Source organism: Orcinus orca, chromosome 3, assembly GCF_937001465.1.
Source record: "Orcinus orca chromosome 3, mOrcOrc1.1, whole genome shotgun sequence".
In the NCBI taxonomy this organism is placed as follows: Eukaryota; Metazoa; Chordata; class Mammalia; order Artiodactyla; family Delphinidae; genus Orcinus; species Orcinus orca.
Window position 1 is genome coordinate 80157164 of NC_064561.1, and position 24773 is coordinate 80181936.

The 24773-nt window shown below is 38.2% G+C and overlaps 1 protein-coding gene across 4 annotated transcripts in view; it reads right to left on the bottom strand.

Moving 5' to 3' along the window:
- Positions 1-24773, bottom strand: part of MEGF10 (multiple EGF like domains 10) — a 367277-nt gene that overhangs the window by 107815 nt on the left and 234689 nt on the right. For all 4 annotated transcript variants that reach the window (XM_049707232.1, XM_033405823.2, XM_049707231.1 and 1 more), the window contains 3 exons: positions 14891-15023; positions 7209-7310; positions 6766-6866 (listed from right to left, as the gene is read on the bottom strand). In XM_049707232.1, coding sequence (XP_049563189.1) covers positions 6766-6866; positions 7209-7310; positions 14891-15006 — 319 coding nt within the window. In that variant the 5' untranslated portion in view covers positions 15007-15023. The remainder of the gene's footprint in view (positions 1-6765; positions 6867-7208; positions 7311-14890; positions 15024-24773) is intronic.

Consider the following 24773-nt stretch of genomic DNA (forward strand, 5'->3'; position numbering starts at 1 on the left):
TGGGTAGAGGGTTGTAATCTAACTTGAAAACTAGGACTATTAAATCATATGTCTTAAATCTAAGGAATACAGGATACAACATCTAGAGTAGATAAAGGGCTCAGTATGTTTGGTCAAGGCAGTTAATCAAAGAACATGTTCTCTGGTATTTAAGAAACTTCAGAAAACAATACAAAAGAATATTATGTAGCCTTAAAACAAAAAGGAAATCCTATCACAGGCTACAACATGGATGAATCTTGAGGACATTACACTAAGTGAAATAAATCCATGATTCCACTCATATAAAGTATCTAAAGTAGTCAAAATCCTAGAAATATAAAGTAGAAGTAAAAATGTGGTCTCTAAGAGCTGAAGGTAGGGGAGAGGGGAAATTAGGTTTTAATGCGTATAGAGTTTCAGTTTTGAAAAATGAAAAAGTTCTAGAGGTCTGTTGTAAAACAATGTGAATACACTTAACACCACTGAACTGTACACTTAAAAATGATTAAGATGGCAAATTTAATGTTATGTAGTTTTTACTACAATTAGCTAACTAACTAAATAATATTAGCAAACTGAAAAGAGACCACCAGAATACTATTTTAAAATAACCCCCCCCAAAAAAATGAGATGATATAATTATTTGCTTAGGGGGTATCTGTCAGCTGTGTGAATATTTTGAATTTAATATAGAAACGTGTGTGAGAATCAAAATCTATAGTGTTTATAACTTTTGTTTTGAGAAGATAATTGTAATACATAAAAGAATGTGGTCTATTGCAACAAGGGGCTGGTCTTCTAATTTCATTTTTTAAAAGTGTAGTGAAATAACTGATTAGAAATGTTAAAGTTGAAATTTTACAAATACAATATTAGAACATTTAAGAGAATTTAAGATTCCACCTTATTAATAAGTTGAACTTATTAGATTTACAAAAATTATTTAAGCACAGGGGATGGTTTGTCACCCTAAAAGCTGGATTATTTAAAATAGCATTCAAATTTATTAAATATACAAATTCCATTTTAAAAACTTGATGGTGTTTAAATATGTAAAACATTAGTCAAAGGCCCTTTTATGTTTATGTGTTTGTTAAATTTTGTTAGACTGATGAATGAAACACCTGTAAGGTGATTTTAGCTTAAGAAACAACTAGGTTTTATTGTTTTTGCTGTTGTTTATTTTTTTTATTGACCTATAGTTGATTTACAATATTGTGTTAGTTTCAGGTGTACGGCAAAGTGATTCAGCTACATATATTTTTTTTTCAGATTATCTTCCATTATAGGTTGTTATAAGATACTGAATATAGTTCCCTGTGTTATACAGTAAATCTTTGTTGCTTATCTATTTTATGTATAGTAGTTTGTAACTGTTAATCCCATACTCCTAATTTATCCTCCCACCCTCCGTTTCCCCTTTGGGAACCGTAAGTTTGGTTTCTATGTCAAGAAACAACTAGGTTTTAGATTTATAACTTTAGTAAATCAAAATTAATTATTAACACTAACTTTAAAAGAAATTAAGAAAAAAATCCCATTTATAATGTCATCAAAAAGAATAAAAAATCTAGAAACAATTTAACCAAAGAGGTGAAAGACCTGCACACTAAAAACTATAAGACATTGACGAAAGAAACTGAAGAAGACACAAATACATAAAACCTGACTCAAATATATTTGATACATTCCATGCTCGTGTTTGGAAGAATTAATATTGTTAAAATGTCCATACTACTCAAAGCCATCTACAGATTCAATTCAATCCCTATCAAAATTCCAATGGCATTTTTCACCGAAATAGAAAAATCAATCCTAAAATTTGTGTGGAACCACAAAAGACCCCAAAGAGCTAAAGCAACCTTGAGAAAAAAGAACAAAGCTAGAGGTATCACACTCCGTGATTTCAAACTTTATTACAAAGCTATAGTAATCAAGACAGCATGGTACTGGCATAAAAACAGGCACATAGATCAATGGAACAGATAGAGAGTCCAGAAACAAACCCATGCATATATGTGTGGTCAATTAATTTACAACAAAAGAGCCAAGAACATACAAGAGGGAAAGAACAGTCTCTTCAATAAATGATGTTGGAAAAACTGGACAGCGCCATGCAAAAAATGAAACTGGACCATATCTTACACCATACACAAAAATCAACTCAAAATGGATTAAAGACTTGAGCGCAAGACCTGAAATGATAAAACTCTTAGAAGAAAACATAGGTGGTAAGCTCCTTGACATGGGTTGTGGTGATGATTTTTTGGATTTGGCACCAAAAGCAAAAATGAACAACTGAGACTCCACCAAACTAAAAAGCCATTGCAAAGCAAATACAAACAAAACCATCAACAAGCAAAAATAAACCAAAAAATCTGATTAAAAAATGGGCAGAGGATTTGAATATACATTTTTCTAAAGAAGATATACAGATGGCCAACAGGTATGTGAAAATGTGCTCATCATCACTAATCATCAGGGAAATGCATATCAAAACCACAATTAGACATCACCTCACATCTGTTAGAATAGCTATCATCAAAAAAACAAGATATAACAAGTGTTGGCAAGGATGTGGAGAAAAGCAATGCTGGTGGGAACATAAATTAGTACAGCCACTATGGAAATATGGAAGTTCCTCAGAAAATTCAAAATAGAACTACAATGTGATCTAGCAATTCCACTTCTGCATATTTATCTGAAGGAAACAAAACATTAACACAAAAAGATATCTGCCGCCCCATGCTCACTGCAGCATTATTTACAAAGGCCAACATGTGGAAACAACCTAGTGTCCATCAATGGATAAATGGATAAAGAAGATGTGATATACATATATAGTGGAATACTATTCAGATAAAAGAGAATGAAATCTTGCCATTTGCAACAAAATGAATAGAGGGTGTTATGTTAAGTAAAATAAGTCAGACAGAAAAGACAAATACTGTATAATGTCAATTATATGTGGAATCTAAAAACAAAATAAAATGAAAACAGAATCATAGATACAAAGAACAAATGAGTGGTTTCTGGGAGGAGGGGGTGGGGGTGAAATAGGTGAAGGCGATTAAGAAGTAAAACTCTCCAGTTATAAAATAAATAAACCACAGGTATGTAAGTAATATACAGCATAAGGAATATGGTCAATGATGTTGTAATAACTTTGTATGGGGACACATAGTTACTAGGCTTATCCTGGAGATCATTTCTTCATATATACAAATGTCAAATCACTATGTAGTAACCTGAAACTAACATGATAGTGTATGACAACTCTATTATTTCAAATATTTTAAAAAGTCAAGAAAGTAAATAAATGATATTCCAGTTTTTAAAAAAGCAATGAAACACACAATTAGGCAATAATAGTAACTCTGAAAAATGAATACACTTACAAGCTTAATTAATTTTATGAACAGGTTAAAACCTCAGGAAGGAATCATAGACATCTTCATGTCTAGTAATATTTTCTCCTTGGAAGATTTTCCAATTCATTCTTTTTCTCCGACCAGATTCTTAGGAAAGGCTTCTAACCACGTTATTCCCTGAACTCTCCATTTTGGCTCTTCCTGCCTGATGGTACATGTCTGTCTTCTGAACACAGACCCTTGTTACCCAAAGTGTGCTCTGTGGACCAGCAGCTTCTGCACAGCCTGAGAGTTTAGCAGAGATGCATAATCTTGGGCAGGATGCAGCAGGGGTGGGAAGGGATGGGAGGATGGAACTTTCTCTCCAGGGGAGATACCCTAGACACCTAAAAGAAACTATTTTTCTAATACAGGTGGTTATGTGAAACCATCCTTTTTTTGCCTTTTAGGTAAACTGATTACCAAAATTAAACTAAAATTATTATCAATTCCTGTGTTTCAATTCCTTTTGATAACTTGCTGGAAACAGTTAAAATGGTGACAGTGCTAGGTGCCTGGCAGCAAAACCTAGTTGAAAAAAAGATTATGAAAGCAGAACAAAGAATCATGTGTTCTCTCTTCCTTCTCTGTCCACAAGGGTGCCTCACTAGTGTCAGCTGTTGAGAGAACAGAAGATTTACCAGTGGCATCCCCAAGAACAAGGAAATCAGGGAGGCATGATTGTCCTCTGGGGTTAAGCTGTGAAATCAAGTCATCAGAGTGGAGACATGCAAAATACCCTTAAAGAGATCAAATAGCTTCTAGGCCTTTGAGACTAGACAGTAAGATGATTAAATATATTAACATATCTAAAGAAAAAATAATTCAGTCTCCAGGAACAGTTGGTCATCCAAGAAGGCTTAGAAAAGGAGAATTTTAGAGGCAAATTCTAGAGATGTCCATCCAAGCGGTCAGGAGGACACCTTGCAACCTGTCTTGTGTGAGATCAAGGAAGAGTTATCTTTACCATCATATGACAGCAATAATTTTTACCAGGTATGATGGTGCTGTGGGATCGCCTTGCTTTCTGAGGCAGGCTGCACTACTGAATAAAATGATGCCGGTGTTGGGCTATGGGAGGCTGGAACCACGAAGCACTAAAAATTTTCTCTCTAACTGACCTTGCTCGGATCCACACTCCCCACATCAGCTGCCAATAAAATCTAGTTTCTCACAGGCCAGACCTTCAAGGAGAAAAGGTATGACTAGAAGACTGTAAGCACCTCTCCAGGTTCTGTGTAACAATGAATTAGCATCCCAGCTTTATAGATGGTTCCTATGACCTGGGTTAAGAGAAGAGAATCCTGGGAGACACAACTATTTTCTCAGCGTGCTGACAATTGTATTTGTAAATTCGAACCCTGGTAAGTGCACCAAGATAATATCACCCCGAAGCTTCTGTAAAGTGGCCAGCCCAACCAGCAAAGCCTCCCCACTCTTCACTCGGTGTGTATTCAGGGCTTTCCTTTGAAAATTTCCCATCAGCCTGGGCCACAGAGATCACTTCATGATTATTCTCTAAGATGTTTGATTATAAACATGTAAGTTTTCTTATTCAGCATCATTATTAATCAAACACATGCAAATAAAGAAAAAAATAGCAAAGGGAAAATTGCCACAGGGTATAAGCAAAAAGACATTCTATACTGCTGGTAGTGGTATATATTGGAAAAACACCAAACATCTTAGAAATATGTATATGCCTCTGACCCAGCAATTCTACTATTAGTAAGTTATCCTTACCTATTAATTATGGATATGAACAAAGATTTAACCACAATGATGTCTTCTAAAGCAGTCCATAATAGTTAAAACTTGGAAATCATGTAAATATTCAAGAGTTGAGATCAGTCAAATAAACATCTATAATGCAATAACATACTGACTTTTGTTAAATGTTATAGAAGTTCATTTACTGACCAGGAAAGACATTCACAACATATTTGTATTTTCTTCTTTTCACTTAGTTACATTTTATAATTTCTCTTCAACGAACATTTATTATGTATAGCCTTGGTTTTGAATAAAAATTTGAGGAATCACCCCTGTCTATATAAATAAAGAATAGACTCCAGGGATTGGAAGGAAGATGACACATACACTGGTCCAAGCCCCCTTGCTGCTTGAGAGCAAATTAGCCTCAAAGAGTTATAAATGGTTTATCCAGGGCCACCCAGATGATTGATGGCCAAGCCAGTGCTATCACTCAGCTCTGCAGAGTTTTAAGCCCAGTGATGTGTCCAACCACTCCTAGTACCTCCAAATTAGAGCAGAACTTTGTCTCTCTCTATACTACTCAACAGCAGCATCTCAGCTCAGAAAGTAAAGGTGTCCTTCTAACTTTGTGTTGAGCCAAAATATTTGAATAAAATTTATTCAAATTGTGTGTGTGTCCTACACACAATGGTAAGAAACCCCAATTGCAAACTGCATGTCACATGATATTCTAGGATTTCCTAAAGTGCATCATAAAACATCAAACTTCTCTTAAGACATCTCAAAGATGTAGAGAATGGACTTGAAGACAGAGGGAGGAGGAAGGGTAAGCTGGGACGAAGTGAGAGAGTGGCATGGACATATATACACTACCAAATGTAAAATAGCTAGCTAATGGGAAGCAGCCGCATAGCACAGGGAGATCAGCTCGGTGCTTTGTGACCACCTAGAGGGGTGGGATAGGGATGGTGGGAGGGAGGCGCAAGAGGGAAGGGATATGGGGATATATGTATATGTATAGCTGATTCACTTTGTTATACAGCAGAAACTAACACAACACTGTAAGGCAATTATACTCCAATAAAGACGTTAAAAAACAAAACAAAACATGGCAAAATGAATTGGTGAGATGGGGAGGGGAGGGAGGAGAGAAATGACAATGAAAAAAGGTCTACTTTGTAACCCAGACTTACAGTCATTTCCTATTGCGAAAGCTCCTCTACTTTTAATAAGCGTATCATTCTATGTATCAGAAAAGAACATGCTGGCCTCTCAGAAGTTGACTCGGGACTCTGTTGAGCTGCTGCAGGAAGGTTGTATCTCTGTTCTCTTCTGTGACCTAAGTTCAATGACTCCCTGACCAATTTCCAAACAGACATTTATTGAAGGACTGTAATGAACATCGCAGCATCCAGCCTTGAATCATCTTTCTACAACATCTGCTTTCTCCTCAAGAGACATTCATTTGGAGATTTTTCATAGGACAGAGGGACACAGTTAACGCTTCCCTCCTTACACAGGCCAAGAAAGCAGCAGTGAATGAAAGGGAATGATCCAAGATGCCCCATCTCCCCAGGCCTCTGTTCCAGCCTCCCCTAAATGCAAACCAACACTGCAAAAAATAAATGAACCTCCAAGGGATGCAAGTCTTACTTACGGACACACATTTCCCTGCTCTCATAAAATCCAGGACAACACTGGGATTTGCGCCTATACATAGTTTTTTCTCCATGTCGATAGGCTGTCCGATAACTGATTCTATAGAAAGGGGAAAAATCACATTGTTACTTTATTGGACCTGTAATTTGATTAGAAATCAAGACTTTATATTTTAATACAAAAAGCTATTAAATATAATAAAGGTATAAGAAGCAAAGTACTCCAAAATAATTAAGAAGAAACATGGGATATATGTTTTGACCAATATTATGCTAACTCACTAATTTGCTAAGAATATACTGATTGTCCATTTAAGCCAACCTACACTTTATTTCAAGGAATCAAGTTTCATGACTTCCCTACTTCACTTATCTCGAGATATCTCATATCAGACTCCTTCCCAGCTTGCCAAACACAGAAATACATCTGAGCTTCCATTACCTGTGTCGCGTGCATTTAAACCAGTTCAGAATGTCAGTGCAGCTAGTGTAGTAAATTTGATCAAAGGGATGTGGGTATGACTCTTGCACAGTCACGGAGTAGCTGAAAAGAAGAGGAAAGAGAAGGAATCAGTATTTCTCTTTCTTACATTACTGATAGGCTGTGTACCAAAAAAACAGTGACTGGCTAAATTATCTCCACTTGCAACTCCACACTGACCTTTAACAGAGAATCTTCAGGTTTTTTCAGGTTTCTATTTGTACTAGAACCCTAAAAGATCCAATATTAATAATATATTTTAAAGACAAGGGTTCATCCTATACAGTTCAAAAAAATCTCATTTACTATTCACCCAAAACTCTGATATTCCTAAATTTAAAAACGTATCACCACATATTTTTCTGTATTTAATTCCATCCCCTCCCCCGGGGTCCAGGGATATCAAGACCTTTCACAAATTGTTTTCAATCTAGGCCTCATGCAAATAATAAGGGTAATCAGCAAAAAGACAATCCAAGTACATTTTGCTACTCTTTTTGGAAAATCAGAAAGACTATATTTCTCTGGTTGGAACTTGTAATAATTTTCTTTCTTGTGCCTGCCCTACTTCTTAGGCAATGGAAGAATATATACAACCTCTACATAGAAGCTACAAAGAAGTCTTTAAATCCAATTCTAAACATATGGCTGAGACAGTTAGCCTGAAATAATCATACGAACAACCTGTTGCTACTTAAAACAGTCTGTTTTCCAACATATTTGCACTAACAGCTTCTTGTTAGAGTAAAAGCATGCACTCCTATGGGCCTAAGAATGTGGCTGAAAAGCACCCATGAAATATAAAGAATATTCAATGTTCAATCCTATATTTCTTCATTTCAAAGCAGTCTATTACATGCTCAAGAGCTCAGATTTCTTGCCTACAGGAAAATCTGGAGAATCTTCTTTTCAAAACAATTTATTCTATTTTCTTTAACAGTCTCTTAAAGATTTCCACTAAAATCTTTAATTCATGCTAACAACAATGACAACAACAAAATGGGCCTCAATCATGGACTCACTTGGTGTAGATCAATAGCCCAAGTTCATTAACAGGAACTATCAAGTACAGAAGGTACGGAAGGAATGAGGTTAAAATTTCAGCCTGAAGAGTTCAGGTTAGATAGAGAGCAGAAACTTCTGATTTGAAAAGCTAAGCAGTATTGGCCTCACAAACAGCAATTTCTTTCTCCAAGTGGTCTCTCTCAGCCATTATGAGACATCCATGAATTAATCATACAATTCATACTGTTTGTACTTGATTCTTTGGGACATTGCAACTTGATTTCTAGGTAAATTTAGGGATCCTCTACAAGCCTGAGGCAGATGCAGTAAGTCCCAGTGAAAAAATCACTGCATTAGAATAAGGCAGGGTTATCATCCTGATCTGACACTGAGCACCTGGCTGACCTTCAGCAGGTAACCTCACTTCCCGGGGTTTTGACAATCACATCATAAAACCAGGGGTTCAGAGATGTTCTTGGAGATCCCTTCTTACTTGGCATTCTGCATTTCTAACATACATTTCAGATGACTACTTCCTTCTATTCCAGCAGACAACACCTGCAGGAACAGGTTCAGACGAGCGTCGAGTACGCCATTGCCTACATCTCTGATATAACTCCTTTGGGGTAAAGCGAGAGGCCTGCGTTAAAATATAAACGTTCTTGGAATGAAATATCACGTGAAGCTATTCAGATTTTCTTCAGACCCCTAGCAGTGTCCTGAGGTTCAGGTTGTTGCAATTTCTAAGACTTCCTCGCCAATTCTTTTCCCTCCCTATCCAGCAGCTTGTAAAGGCCTGCAGCATTATTTCTCCATTCCATTTCTAGTGGAGAGCAAAGCGAATGAATGTCCTGTGTGTGTGGAACTGCCATCTAGGCAGTCCTACATTCCCATGAGCAAAACAGAACAACTTTCCACATGTGCTATGGGAATGAAAAAGAAACCACCCTAAATTAATGCTGCTTGGGTGAAAAAATGTAATCTACCAGGCTCCATAGTACTAATTTAGCTGAACTAAATTGGTTTGTTAGAACTAGGCCTGATGCAGTATTCCCACAAAATTTCACAGGCCATGTTAAGTGTTAAGATCTGAATGCCTTGGAGAGCAAAAGTGATAATCAACTAAGGGACCCTGGCCAAACACACGCCATTGGATGTGATGGGGGAGCTGACTCCACAAGCAAACGTGAAAAGTGTTTTCACTAATTTCTAGCAGCCTGGAAGGTTTCTTCAATAAGAGAAAATGTTAGAGTACATGAGCTTCCTCTTCTGGACATTTGCTGCTCACCAATAGCTTAATTTGCAGGATGCTTCTCTGCTTTTAGGATATAAAAAAGCTCTTCTCTATAAAAGGATAATCAAACCATTAAGGATTCCAATTCAACAAATGTTTATTGAATAAATTCAATTCCTGCCCTCAAAGGGCTCTCAAGAGAGGCCAGCACGTAAATGCTAAAAATAACCTGCTCTTATTTTAATAGAGAAATATAGAGAGTTTGGGGGAAATCGAAGTGTAAAATTCATTATGGTTGAGCATTTCTCTTCAGTCTTGACACTTCTAATTAGAATTATTCAGTCTCAAACTCAATGAAGAACAGACCGAATATAAATTACTTTTCACATTGATCAGCTACTGAGGCTTCCACTTAAGTTTACGGGAGAAGGGTTCTAAGCCTTTTCAACCCAAATTTCTTTTCTGTTCTTTTGCATACATTCTTTTTCTTTTCTAAACAATCTCTTTTTTACTTTTCTTTTTTTTTTAATTTTTTTTTTTTTTTTTTTTTTTGCCGTACGCGGGGCCTCTCACTGTTTTGGCCTCTCCCGTTGTGGAGCACAGGCTCCGGACGCACAGGCTCAGGGGTCATGGCTCACGGGCCCAGCCGCTCCGAGGCATTTGGGATCTTCCGGGACCGGGGCACGAACCCGTGTCCCCTGCATTGGCAGGCGGACTCTCAACCACTGCGCCACCAGGGAAGCCCCAACTTTTCATTTTTAATGATATTATAATCACACTAGAAAATTTGGAAAACAAATCTTTAAGAAGAGAGGGAGAGAAGTGTATAACTCTTACCTAACCACACATAGCATTTTGCTGTACTTCTTTTACCATCCCTAGGGTTTTTAGTTTTTACTTATAGTTTTGTCTTTTTGTTTTTATATTTTCATACTCATGCTATACACATAATTTTAAACCTACTTTTTAAATTTAAGACTATCATAAGCATTTCTCCATGTTAGTAAATAGTCTTCAAATTATGACTACCAAATACTCACAACTACACCTAATTTGCTCAATACCCACCTATCATTAGACAATTAAGTTGTTGTCACTTTTCAAGGGGCCACTTTCTGGAAGCTGTGTGCTCGCATCATGAAGGGAAATGTCTCTGAGAACTGGATGACTTCCTCTGGTCCTCAGTGCTGCTGTTTGAACTTAATTACTACCTCTTGATAGTCCACACCTCCCTGTTCATCTGCAGCTGCTCTTAAAGTCACGAATGGGAAGCAAACTTCTCGATTGTCTAGTCCAATCCCATTTTCATCACAAATAAGCCACACCGAGCTCCCAGTGCTAGTGGTCAGTCTAGAGCCGGTACTAACACCAAGACCCCCAGACAGCATCCTGTACCTCTGTCCCCTCTCAGATGTTGTAGAATATTGAAAGCTTCTAAAGCAGACAGTGAGTGGCAAACTGTGGTATAAAAGGAATCTGGTCCCAATTCTACACTATTTTCAGCATCAAGATGCAAAACCCTTTATCTCCTGCTTGTTTGTTTAATCTTCTCAAACACACTGAAAACATATCATCACGGTGATTTTAAACTATTAAGTATTGTCCAGGGAGGAACCCCAACAAGATTTAATTTAAGGTCAAAGAACAGGGGGGGAAAGCCATCATCACTTGGACACATTCCAAAGTGGTTAATTACATTTCATCTGCCTAGATTATCTTGTTACTTTAATTAAATATGGTAATAATTATCATTTCTTATCTCTGCTCGCTTCAGGACTGCAGCTTCAATTATTACCACTCCTGTGTCCCACCCCCAAGGGGTTGGGCAGAGAAAGGCTTCTCTTCATTTGTGCCTTCTTTAGAAGAAACCCCATTACATGGAAATACTTAAACTCACACAACAGGGAAAGGAGACGGGGAGAAGGAACAGATGATTCATGGAGTTATTCATTTTCCAAAAGGATGCTGTGCAGAATTCCTTTAATAACAAGCATCCCTTGTGTATTTTAAATGATTTAATTTTCCTTCATTTCCTTTCATGTATAACTTCTAAGAATCACAATTGCTGCATTAAAATGAGGCATACTTTTATTTGAAAATAAATGATTCAGTAGGTCTGGGGAGGGACCTGAGAGTCTGCATTTCCAACAAGCTCCCAGCTGAGGTTCCTGCCACTGCAGCTCCACAGACCACACTCTGAGAAGCAAGGCTGCAGGTGATTCCATGGCTCGGAACCATTGGTGACAGGTGGGTTTTAGTGTAAGGAAAACCTACAATGAGCACTACTTGGCCCTACTACCAGGACTTTTGTCCTTGAAGCTAATCTTCCTCTCCCTGTTTCAATTCAAGCTCATTTCAGTTTTTGAAAATACAGGAGAACCTGTCAGCTGCACCTTTATTTGATCATTTTAATTTATACTCCTTTCCTCCATTCTTGCCAAAACAATTCCACTTTTTTTTTAACCTTTCTTCAAAGAATCATTATCTAGCCTTATAACAGAAAATCTATCAAGAAAATTGTAGCTGTCAATTTTTCTTTTTAGCAGTTTATAGGAAAAATATAGACAGGAAAAAAATCTCCATCATTTTCCTATTTTTCCACACTGAATTTCTTCCCCAGTAGTGAGTATTTTAGCGGTTACTCTAATCACCTGTACAACAGTGGCATTATATTAGGTTTAGAGATTAATGTGCCCCTTCTCTATCACTGCCCCCTCCCCACCCCCACTACTGATGTCCATATTTAGTCATTTCCTTTCCTACCAGAAGGTGAGTTTACTCCTCAACAATTATTCACTGAGCACATGCCATATGCAAGGCAGTGTTTTAGACATTGGGAATTTAAAATGGTGAACAGAACAATGCAATTATGTGTTGGTAAGTATGGTTAAATATTGAGCAAGAAATCAGGACAAAATGTGTACATTTGAGTGGGTGCTGGATTACCTGAAGTCTTGGATTCTGTTCTCTTTGTAGCCTTTCCCTCGGAGAGCTCATCTGTTCTCTCATCATGCTGGAGACTCCCAAATCTATATTCCCAAACACTTTCAGGCCCATATTTCTCTTTTCTTCTTTTTTTACATTCATCCAGCACTTTTTATTTTACAAAACATCTTTCATACATTATTTGATGCAAGTTTCACAATAAATCTTTGAATTGGATGATGTTAAGAGACTCATCCAAGATCACTGGACTTCTTAAGAGAAAAAAACAGGGCTAAGCCAATACTCTTTCTTATATTTCATAAGGCCTTTTTGTCCACAACGATTATAAGATAGGACAATGTCAAAACAAACTGGGGAGGGGGGGGCTTCCCTGGTGGCGCAGTGGTTAAGAATCCGCCTGCCAATGCAGGGGATACGGGTTCGAGCCCTGGTCTGGGAAGATCCCACATGCCGCGGAGCAACTAGGCCCGTGCGCCACAACTACTGAGCCTGCGTTCTAGAGCCCTCGAGCCACAACTACTGAAACCTGCGCGCCTAGAGCCTGTACTCAGCAACAAGAGAAGCCACAGCAATGAGAAGCCCTTGCACCGCAACAAAGAGTAGCCCCTGCTCGCAGCAACTAGAGAAAGCCTGCGTGCAGCAACGAAGATCCAACACATCCAGTAAAAAAAAAAAGAAAACCTGGGGGAAATATCTTTTTAATGTTTTGTTTAAATGAAAAGTTAAACATTCATCCAGGCCCATATTTCAAACTGATCATATCAATACAACATGATAAAAGCACAATAATCTCTTCCCTGTCAAATCAGCTCTCTTCTTTTTATTTTTCCATATGTGCAGTGACACCTCCACTCTTTCACAGCAGGTTCCAAATCTCAGCCTTTTCTGCCTCTTTCACATCCACAGTTACTGTATTACCAAGATCTCTTGATTCTTATCTCACAGTACCTAACAAATTTGATTTTTCCTCCCATTCCAAAGCTATCATCCTCCAAGAACTTCAACCACCAATGGACGATCCCTCTTCTAAATTTGATATGTTCTTATTCACGTATTCATCAATTCATTTGTATTACTTTAATCATATTTATTATGTACTTTGTTGGTGAAATGTTTTATGAGTGGTTCTGTGAAAATTATAAAGATAATTAATAGGAGGTCCCTTCCCTTAAATTCTATATAACATAGTTAATAGCACAAATATATAGAACTTTATTACACATTCATATTTCCTCTACAGGTTAAAGTTTCATAAGGCTACATAACTCGATTGATTGATCAGGAAAATATGTTTTTGTTACCCTGAATGTAGTACTGCCAATGGAGATGGGGACGAGCCCTCACCGAAAAATAACGCTATGAGTGAGGAACCAGTGTGCCCCTAGAATAATACAGCTGCTGTGCTTGAAAGACTCTGAGCTTTGTGCATCCCACCAGTGGGTGACACAGCGATTAGAATGTTTACTCTGTGGTGTACTCATCAGGATGCTGAGGGTGACAGGAAAAAGAGACCAAGAGTTTGATGTCATTGAACTTACAGCTATTACAAATATGTATTAATCTCTAGTACTTGACACCTTCTATTTGCTTGAACAACTTGCAAGTGCAATGTTAATTTCGGATAAAGATACACACTTTCCTAGGAATGCAAGTAGCACGTGAGAGCACAGTAAACTGCATTTGACTGCACTGCAGTTTGTGCTGTTTCTGTGTTCCAAAAGGGACTATAAGATGACCTATTATTTTGTACTTCCTCTGTATTTCCTACTGCAGATCACTTAGATCTGGATACTACATCATCTGCTTTCAAATAATCTATTCAACCTTGCCCTCCTCAATCCTGTACTGACTCTAGTTTTACTGGGCACAGTCCTTAGTGGTCTGCATGGCACTGGTTTCAAACTACCTTCCATCCTAGAACCCCACCCAATCACTGCCATCTACTCATCTTATTCAGGTCTTCAAAGACATCTCAAGGGACAATACTTCCATGCAGCCTTGCCAGTTCCTCCAGAAATCATGTCTCCCTTTCAGGCCACCTACTGCACAATTTTTTATGCCATTCATTTCACACTCTAGGATATTATTCCACACTGTCTTCCACTGCTCCCTCATTAGTTCCCATGCATAGGTCCAGTTCCACCAAATTATTGCAAACAGATACAGAGCAGGGAGAAGACCTTAGGGAGGTCGTTTTAATCAATCTATTAATGTTTTCCTTGGTCTTACAACTGCACCTGTGTTGGAATCAGTATATCAAGTTTTCTTCACATAATATATATTCTCTAAGACCAAGGTGAATTATACTATCTAATTATTACATATAACTAATGATTTTTACATATAAGTAATTTTATAATCTCTTCTCAGATTCTAATTTTATATATGGTACTGATAATGAGAGTATATAAAGGAATCTATCAGAAATTATTTCTCAGACTACTTTCAAAACCATTACCTTTCCCAGTGGCTACACACATTAGGGTCTTCAAGGTTCAGAGATGATGCTGTCCTGATCCAGTGGCATAACAGTATACAGATAAAGCCCAGGCATGAGTTCAAAGAAATAACCATTGTTTCTGAAGAACAACCTACAAGAAAAGAAATCCAAATTAAAGATGCGTTAAAATGACCCAAACAGAATTCTTCTGAGCACAGCAACTATTCAGTACCAGTTGTTACTAGGGCTGAAACATGCATAACGAGTCTTGGATTTAAGATGGGTCACCAGCTTTCACGGTCCAGGACAGAGAGATATTTCTTAAGTTGTCAGGATGGTCACCATTTTGTAAATTACTAAAAAGTGCAAATCATCATTAATTGCCACCATAACAAGAGACCTTCTCTTCCATGCCAGCTAACATTAAAGGAATCTACCCAAACAGCTCAGAGCAACACAGTCTTCCAGATTCTCTCACCAGGCATATTTCCCTTCTGGAAGAAGAGGGCACACAGAGGAATCTGGCCTCATTTGTCCTAGAGGATAAATAATGAAACAGAAGCTCCATTGACTCAAGAGAGAGGCACCTCAGGCTTAAACTGAGAGTCATTCAATAATTCATTCAACGTACACTGAATGCCCACTCTATCCTAGGCACCGTGCAAACACTGGACATAAAACACACATCTAGTTCCTGTCCCTGCCCATCAAGATCTTTATAATTTAATAATTGTGATTTACATTTCTTATATTTAGTGCTTCTGTCTCCCCATCTGCTGAACAGAGACAAAACCAGCTGTTTTATAGAGGTTTCTACATAGGTGTATAGAAAAAAAGTGTAAAGGTGTTTGGCGGTCAGTGTTAGAAAAAATGAACCTGGTATTACTATTGAGAGGAAGAAAGACCAAAAAGGAAAAACAATTAGCAACATATCTTCAGAAGAGTTAGGCCTGCAAAGGAGACAGAAGAAGAGGGAGGAGAATGTTCCAGGCAGAGGGAACGGAGGTGAGGGAAGGTCAGGCACACTTAGGGAGCTCAAACTAGCTCAGCTGGAGAAAGATATGGGGCGTATCACCATGGGTTTTATAAGACATTGCAAAGTATGTGAACCTCATCCGAGGATTACCGAGAGCTAGGAAAGGCTACAGGGTGACACTCGAAAGATCACTGGCTTCAGGGGGTGAGGGACCTGCAGGAGGAGACTATTCGAGGGAGGTCAGGTGAGACACCACTGCGAGTGAAATAAGGAAGTAACACTGGGGTTGCAGGGAACTGAGTGACTCTGGGAGTTTTTCAGGAGGCGAAATAGACAGGACTTGGTGATTGATGTGGGAGTAAGAGTGAGGAGGGATGCCTGATACGGCCCCTTGGGTGGAGGGTGAGCCCCTCATGGAGATGGAAGCACAGAAGCCCTCCTCCTGGGAGGCAGGGGAGGGCAGGGGTGTGGGGAACCTGGCCCTTAGTGAGGAGGAAAAGTTTGTCACACTATATAAAATGATTTTATATAATCATTATAAAAATGGACATAGAAATAGCTGATCCAGGATTTCCCTGGCGGTCCAGTGGTTAAGACTCATCGCTTCCAATGCAAGGGGCACAGGTTCAATCCCCGGTCAGGAAACTAAGATCCCACATGCCGGGAGGCCAAAAAAAAAAAAAGAAAGAAAACAAGCATTAGCCTGCTTGTTGGTAAACTGGTGAAACTAGTAACAACTGGTCAGATTATGGGACTAAGCAGTTATTTTCTGGGTGAGAGCTGGCATTTTGAGAATTTGTACTAATTTTCCACACCATGAGATTACCAGTTTTTAGTGTCTGGGAACCAAATTCATTGAATAATCATCTTGTGGTTTTAAAAGGTAAGTTTATCTTAAAACAAACAAATAATAAACAACAATATGGGCAAACACCTAACCTTAGGAAATAGTTTATCCTTCAGATTCCAGACAATAGATTAAACGAGGAAGTATTAAGTTCTTTAAAATCAAGATTGTTATAAGCACAAGTATATTAAGTATATTATGACAAATTACCTATCTCTAAATCCACAAAGGCTAAAACAAAAGAAAATGTTTGATTTGGAATAAGGAATAAAGGTCATGGATTTGTAGGATAATTAAAAGATAGTGTAAGCCACTATGAGAGGTAGTGAAATCTTTGAGAGATTTCAATCATTACGAAATAATTCCAACATATAAAGCATAAATGAGTAGCCAAAATATTGCTTATAAATTAATTCAAATTACTGATGTTTCTCACAGGCTAACCATCATGAAGTTGTAAAATCTGAAGCTTAACATTATATAATTAAAGAAGCTATGCTACTTAACAGAAATAAATACAAAGTAATGATGATGATGATAAACAATAACAGCTAACATTTCCTGACCTATTACTCTGTGCCAGGCACAGTGCTGAACCTTTTATGTGAATTACCTATTTAATCTGCACAGTAACTTACGTAGGTATTTTTATCATCCCCATTTCACAGTTAAGGACATGTAATATACTGTGCTGTTTTCCTCATCCATGAAAAAAAGTAAACCTTTTATATTTTGGTTGTAACAAATAAACATGGCAAATATCTCTCTGTCTCATTGCCTTATCTATGTCAGGTAAGTATTCTGTTTCAACGAAGTGTGAAATATGTATCTTAACTTTCATTCTTTCCTAAAGACAAAACAAGAGCTGGTCAGCAGTAATCTGCCAACTACTCACAAACAATTACCCCAAATTGGAAAGTTTATATCCTGAATCACCAACTCAGACTCAAACCATCCATTTCCCAATTAGAAATGTTTAGTCTGTAAAGTTGGAAATTGCTGGAAGCAATGAATCAAACTGCCAAGAAAAAGGAAGAGGCTGTGTTCTCTCTCTCTTTCTCTCTCTTTTTTTAATGAATTTATTTATTTATTTTATTTTTGGCTCCATTGGGTCTTCGTTGCTGCCTGTGGACTTTCTCTGGTTGCGGCCAGTGGGGGCTACTCTTCGTTGCAGTGCACTGGCTTCTTACTGCGGCGGCTTTGCTTATTGCAGAGCACAGGCTCTAGGCTCGTGGGCTTCAGTAGTTGCAGCACGCAGGCTCAGTAGTTGTGGCTCACGGGATTAGTTGCTCCGCGGCATGTGGGATCTTCCCGGACCAGGGCTCGAACCCGTGTCCCCTGAATTGGCAGGCGGATTCTTAACCACTAAGCCACCAGGGAAGTCCCTGTGTTCTCTTTTAATGTGAAAATTTTAGCGTTAATTTGGTATCTCTTTTTGTTTTGTACTTGATGCATGGCCCCGTGAAGGGTTTAACCTCACTAAGGGGATGGCAGAGAAAAAAGAAAAAGCAGAATTTGGTCACCTCCTTATTGCTTCTGAAATTCAGCACACAGAAAAATCAAACCGCACTGCAAAGCTGCCGGCGGCATTCATGGAAGGAAAAATATCAGTATATTTAAAATTGTATATATGTCACTCCGTCTCTTACTCCCAAAGCATTTTCCAAATCAAAATTAGAAAATTAACTGAGTTCTAGAATCATCTACATTAAAGTATAAAATGTTCAAAGCAAAAAGAATTGCTAAATCAAGAAGAAAGGATCGTGCAAACTCACATGAACTGATTAAAATCATTTGAGGAAATAATTCATATGTTATATTGATACATGGTAGGGGGAGAAGACATTTCCCAAATGTGCCAATGAGCTGTAAAGGAGTATAGAAATGAAATATTTCCCTATATTCAGAAACATGGGTGGTCCTTCCTTTTGTTTGTCTTGTCACTGATAGGCAATCAAAACAAGTGGGTAAGGCATTTCATATACCTTTTCCCTTTTTGATTTGTTTTCTTCTATAGGTTTTGATGAGTAAACGTGTGTACCTTTTTTCCTTTGTGTCTACCCCGAAGGAAAAAACTTCAATAAACATTTTTCGTCCTCATTTCTCTTTTAAGCTGTGCCATCTTGTCTGACACTATAATCTTAGAGCGCAAATGAAAACAAAACACATCTTTAAAAAAGAGCATTATTTCAACTGAAAAAAAAAGGCAACACAGTGGTGATATGCTTCCTGAAACAGATATTCTGAAAATATTCAAAACTCTAAATTGGATATTGAGCTACCCCTACGCACCCAGTCTTTGCCTTCAAATAATTTGCCTCTTAAGTTTAACAAAATTTTAAATGTAAAAAAATAAAGAGACATTTGCATGAACCCCCTAGTGCCAAACTTGATTGCATTCCATATCATTCACTTAATTATTATGGAAAAATCAAAACAGAAAATCAGTAGAACTGATTAGCATTGCTAAAGTGCTCCTATTAGAAAGAGGAAACACAGCAGGCGGAGTTAACTCTTACTGCCTACTGGGAAGGCAGGCTTTGCTTATTCTACTACAAAAAACTCAGTAAACAATCAGGTTGAATAAAATCCTTACAGTGGATGAGTCCGAGTTGTGATGACAGGGAGTAGTTTCTTTATGAGTGTGTTAGGGAGAAATAAATAATGGGGCGTTGACTTGCTAATTTATTTTTGCAACAACAGAAGGATAAATGATTCCAGACAATTCTTTCTGGCTCTAAAATCTATTTCCTTATTAGAATCATTAAGTGCACACATAGAAATAACTTGGATGCCCTTACCCACTGTTTTTTCAAGCTCACTACTCTAAAATCCTCTCACAGTTCTCTCGATGAAAGTGATTTACTGATTAAGAACAGCCACATTCTCACAATTCCCCCCCTGGATACCAAGAGTCACCTAGTCTACTGATCACTCTATCACGTTATCTGTAAAGGATGTACTAGCTTTACCTTGAATCACTCAGAAAAGCTGCCCAGATGTGCTGTACGCTTCCTGGAGCTCTGAACCTGTGAATAGAGTATCAAAGGTCCAGCTTCAGGGTAGTCAAGATGTCAAAAGAGTAACGCTTGCTGGTTGCCCCAAGAACAACCTCAGACGACGACTTCCATGGAAATACTACTTCGCCGATAAAAGGAATCCCTGAGGCACTGTCCTGATTTCTATTTTCACCACCCAAAGCTAGTTATTCTAATAGCGTATTAATTTACTCAAGCATAACTACACATTGGAAGCAGTAAAATGCTATCTATTTTCATCTGGGGATCCTCACATCATTTTGCTAACATCAAATACCACAACCAAGATATGCTTCTAAGTCAAACTAAATCATGTTGTAATGGCAGCCCCCCCAGCATTCCTTGGAAGCTTCTAATAATAAAAGTTAAATGAGTGTGGCTATTAACATTTAAAAAAAAGAAAGGTATTCTCAAATCCTATTTTATAAACTTATAAGGATTTTATAAACAACCAAAAAAAAAAAACCCAACATATTAGCATGAAGTGGGTGTTTAATATCAGTTCTGGCATTCACTGAGCACTTCACATCAAGCAAAAACTGGGCAAACCCCTGAGGCTGCCAGGCACTGAGATACCCTGAGGGGCTCACACCACACGCAGAACAGCCACAACCGTTGGCCATCTCAACGCAGCAGGATGCAGCCACAATTAAGGATTAAGACTGAAAGAGCTGCTGGGGTAACATAGAGGTACAGCCTCACCTACTTAACCAGCCGCCCCACAGGTGTAATCTAGGTGACATTAAGGGAGAGTTTGGGGGAAGCCATGGTCACCCGCTCATCATCAACTCTGCAAAGTACTCTACGACATCCCTATAAATCCATCTCCTACAACATATGGAAAAAAGTCCACAAACAGTACTCACTAAGGATCTAAGTGCAAGCAACTGCGGGGAGTATTATGACTTATAAAGCATGGTCTCTAGCTTCAATAGTTCAAAATCTACTATGGAGGAAGATTATAAATAAAATATAATTATTTGACAAATAAGTCAATGTAGAAAGAATTGCCAGAGTTTTAAGAAGATAGAAAAATCGATGTGAGCAGTGAAGGCTCATGAAAGAGGTCAAACTTGAAAAGAAAGTTTCCAAAAGGAGAAAAACTAGAAATCACTGAGTGCCTACCTTGTACCTCGTACCTCACATGCATAATCTCACTGGCTGAGATTAAATGTTTCACCTGAAATCAATTAAAACAGAGCAGTGATTCGAACATGGCTGGCTGATGACTGCAACATCTGCGATCTGCCCTCAGCATCACATCAGGATTAAAGGAAGCCTTTGGGCAAATGAATACAACGGGGAGGGGCCACGAGGCAGAGGGAAAAGTGTGAGTCAAGCCTTGAGAGTGGAGAGCAGGAGGTCTTGTAAGGAATCTTGAGAAGCAGTGCTAGAAAGGAAGGAAGAGCTTCTTGATGAAGGGTCTAGAGCCCCAGGCTAAGGAGTTCAGATGGTTTTATTCTGTCTGCAGTGGAATACACTTAAGTCTATGAGCAGGGTGCATTATTTGATGAAAGAGGTGTTCTGAAGATTAACACAGAGTAGGTGTTCAAAATCCAACCAAGGGATTGCCTCCTGGTGGTGAAGAAAGTGAGTGGAGATTAGTATCTTCGGGTGTGACGTGGGATGCCTGTCCCAGGGTGGTAGCCTCAGGAATGGGAAGTATGTGAGAGAGCAATGAAAGAAAGAATTGGCAGGATTGGGACACATACTAGAAAATAGGGTTGATAACTGGGAGAGCTGTCCTGGGTTTAAGCCATTCTCAATGCCAGTTATATTTTCTTGATTCAGTCTATTTTTATCTCCTACTGGGAAAACAATACACCTCTTCTTTATTAGAAAAAGACTTCAAACTTCAAAACTTCAAACACTACTTCTCATTCCAGAATTCAGTAAATAAAATTATATTGATTTTCCTAAACTCTCACAATTTAATATTCCTCAGTAATATTCCTACCTATTCTTCCCAACATGAGGATCTCTAATTTTTTTGGCCCATCCAACAACAACAACAAAAAAGCCCTTTATCCCTTTTATAAGATACACTCCTTCTTTCCCTTTTTCAGCAGCTATGATTTGCAGCACTAATTATACCCTATTGTTGTAGCCAGCCTCCCGGATGGCCTCCAATGAATTCTGTCTTGTGTAAACCCTTCTCACAATGAATAGACTTATGTAACCAATAGGATATTGCAAAACTGACAGAGTATAACTTCCAAACCTAGGTCATCAAAGGCGTTGCAGTTTCCATCTTGCTTTTTGGATCACCATTCTGCAGGAAGCCAGCTGCCATGTCATTAAGACACTCAAGCAGCCCTATAGAGAGATGGGCATAGTGAGGAACTGAGGCCTCCTGCCAACAGCCATGTGAGTGGATCCTCCAGCCCCTGTCAAACTTTCAGAAGACTGTAGTCCCTGCTGAAATACCAGCTACAACCTCATGAGGCCCTGAGCCAGACCCACCAACTAAGCTTCTCCCAAATTCCTGATCCACATAAACTGTGAGATAATAAACGTTTGTTGTTTTAAGCCACTAAGTTAATTTGTTACACAGCAATAGATATCCAATATGCCTATATTTCAATATGTCTATACCAAAAATATTTTGACTTCCAAAATAGCTCTCAAAAATGCCTGCCATTTAGTTGGCATCTTCAGTATCAGTTGTACACAAAAGAAACCACCTGCAATGCTTCTGAAATCTTTTCTCTACATTAGAACTCCTGGCAAAAGCCCATCAACTTCTAATTGCACTTCGACTTATTGCGTCCCTAGAGGCATGACCTCACAATACCTGTGTTTTAAGGTGCATCTGCTGCTTTTCCACACAAAGCACTGTCCCAAATTATCCTGCCATTTATCCTTAACCATTTAGCATCTGACTAACCAGAAGAGTTGATCTGCTTCACAACTTGGAGAGTTCATCACGTGCTCTGTGCAATGTCATTTGTAAAATATTAAATGAATGGATTCTAGACTTTTCCATAAGTTAATTTTTCATCTACAAATACATGTTCCTTTATTCCTAGTCTTCTGTGATTATCTTTGATTAGATGGCATATAAAATTTAATTATTTCATTTTGTTAACTTTTTATTTTAAAATAATTTCAAATATATTTGAAAGCTACAAAAATAGAACAAAGAGTGCCCTTCACCCAGACTCACTAGTTGCTAACACTCTGCCACATTTACTTTATCACTCTCTATCTACATACACATATATAGGCAATATATATACACATTCTTTAACCATTTGAGAGTAATTTGTACATATGAAAATACTTCTAAATACTTCAATTTACATTTTCTAAAAAGAAGAACGTTCACCTATGTGTAACCCAACTGTCTGAGGAAATTTAACACTGATGCTAAACTACGATGTAACCTTAACCTAATTCAAATTTCATCAACTGTCCTAATAATGTAATTATTTTAACAATGTTTCACATAGACATTGTTCAAAGCCTTTGCTGAAGAACAAACATTTGTTTTCTCAATCAGCAGACATTGATCAGGGACATTTCTGCCCTCTCAGAGTTTCTAATCTAATGTGAGAGCCCTATCATGTGGATAGTAATAACAAGGCAATAAAAATTTTGATTAGGGTCAAAAGAGGTTACAAAATAAGTATGGAAGTTAAGAAAGTATTTCCAGCTGGAGAGTGGGGATAAGAGCATATTGAGGGCTGTGCTGGGTAGATGGAGCAGGGGAGGTTGCACCCAAAGGAACGAGTAGGAGCAAAAGCAAGAGAAAGCAGCTTCCCAGAGGGAAAAGCAAATGGGCAAGGCTCTCTGGAGCACAGAGTAGAAAATCAAGTACTTGAGTAGAAAAGGAATTTTAGAGCCAGGTCAGGAATGGCATTGAATATCATGGTTTAAGATTTACTCAAGTTAAAATATCCAAACACTTCATGAGACCTCAGGCAGTCCAGGAATAAATGTGTATAAGAAAAATGAACTAGAAAATAGAACTTGATCAGCCCAGAAAGAAAAGGAGACTATTGTTTTTTGTTTTCTTTCAACCAACAATACTAATTAAAGAAGCTGGACATTTCAGGTTTGACCAATACCCTGACACAGTACAAGCAGGAAAAAATCCAATGGAAACAGAATGAATGACAAAATAAGGTAATTTCCTTTAGAAAGGAAAAGTCAAATTAAAGGGTAAGAGGAGAAAATATCAGTAGAATTCTCTGATGTGCAGCAGGATACTTTGAGTGTCTCAGCATCTTAGGTCTTTCCTTGCACGCAGGGCTGGTGGGAGGACAGAACAATAACAGGAAGCCCAAGTATTTGCACGGTCCCTCTCCTCTCGGGCGGGTCCGTTTCAATGGTGCATGCTGCTATAGTAGGAAAGATGACGACGTTCATCTGCCCCCATCACTGGCATGACAAGGGGGACCTGCTCGTCCAACTCTAGGTCATTGTGCGAACCCTCAGTTCCTGAGACACTCACCATTAGGCACAGCTGAGCAATCCAAGTCAAGCCTTACTTTCCTCAAAGATCATTTCTTAGAGAAGAAAACAGAGGAACACAAACCCCATGAGGAAAAGAATTTCTATGGAACCAAGATTTTAGAAAATTCTCCTGTCAGTTGCATCTATCTAGATTCTATTAAGGCAAACACACACACACACACACACACATACCATTCCTCTATTTTTAATACTTCATAACAGGCCATATAATTGAAGTGTTTTTTTTAAAATTTTTTTTTTAATTGAAGTTTTTAACATTCATTTGGCTCCCCAAAATTTTCCAGAGCACTACACATATCCTGGGTTCCACAGAGCATTTGTGCTAAAAAATAGACCAGAAAGTTACAGTTTATGGTTTTATGGAATCCAGTCAAAATCCTTTCGTTTTATGAACGGAATAACTGAAGGCCCAAGTTAGGATGACCTGACCATGATCACGGAGCTAGTCTGTGGGTGGTCTGACACTAGATCACAGAACTCAGGTTTCTTAACTCCAGTCAAATTATTAATACCTCTCCATCAGGTATAACAGTCATAGTCTTCTTAAAATAATACTCCATC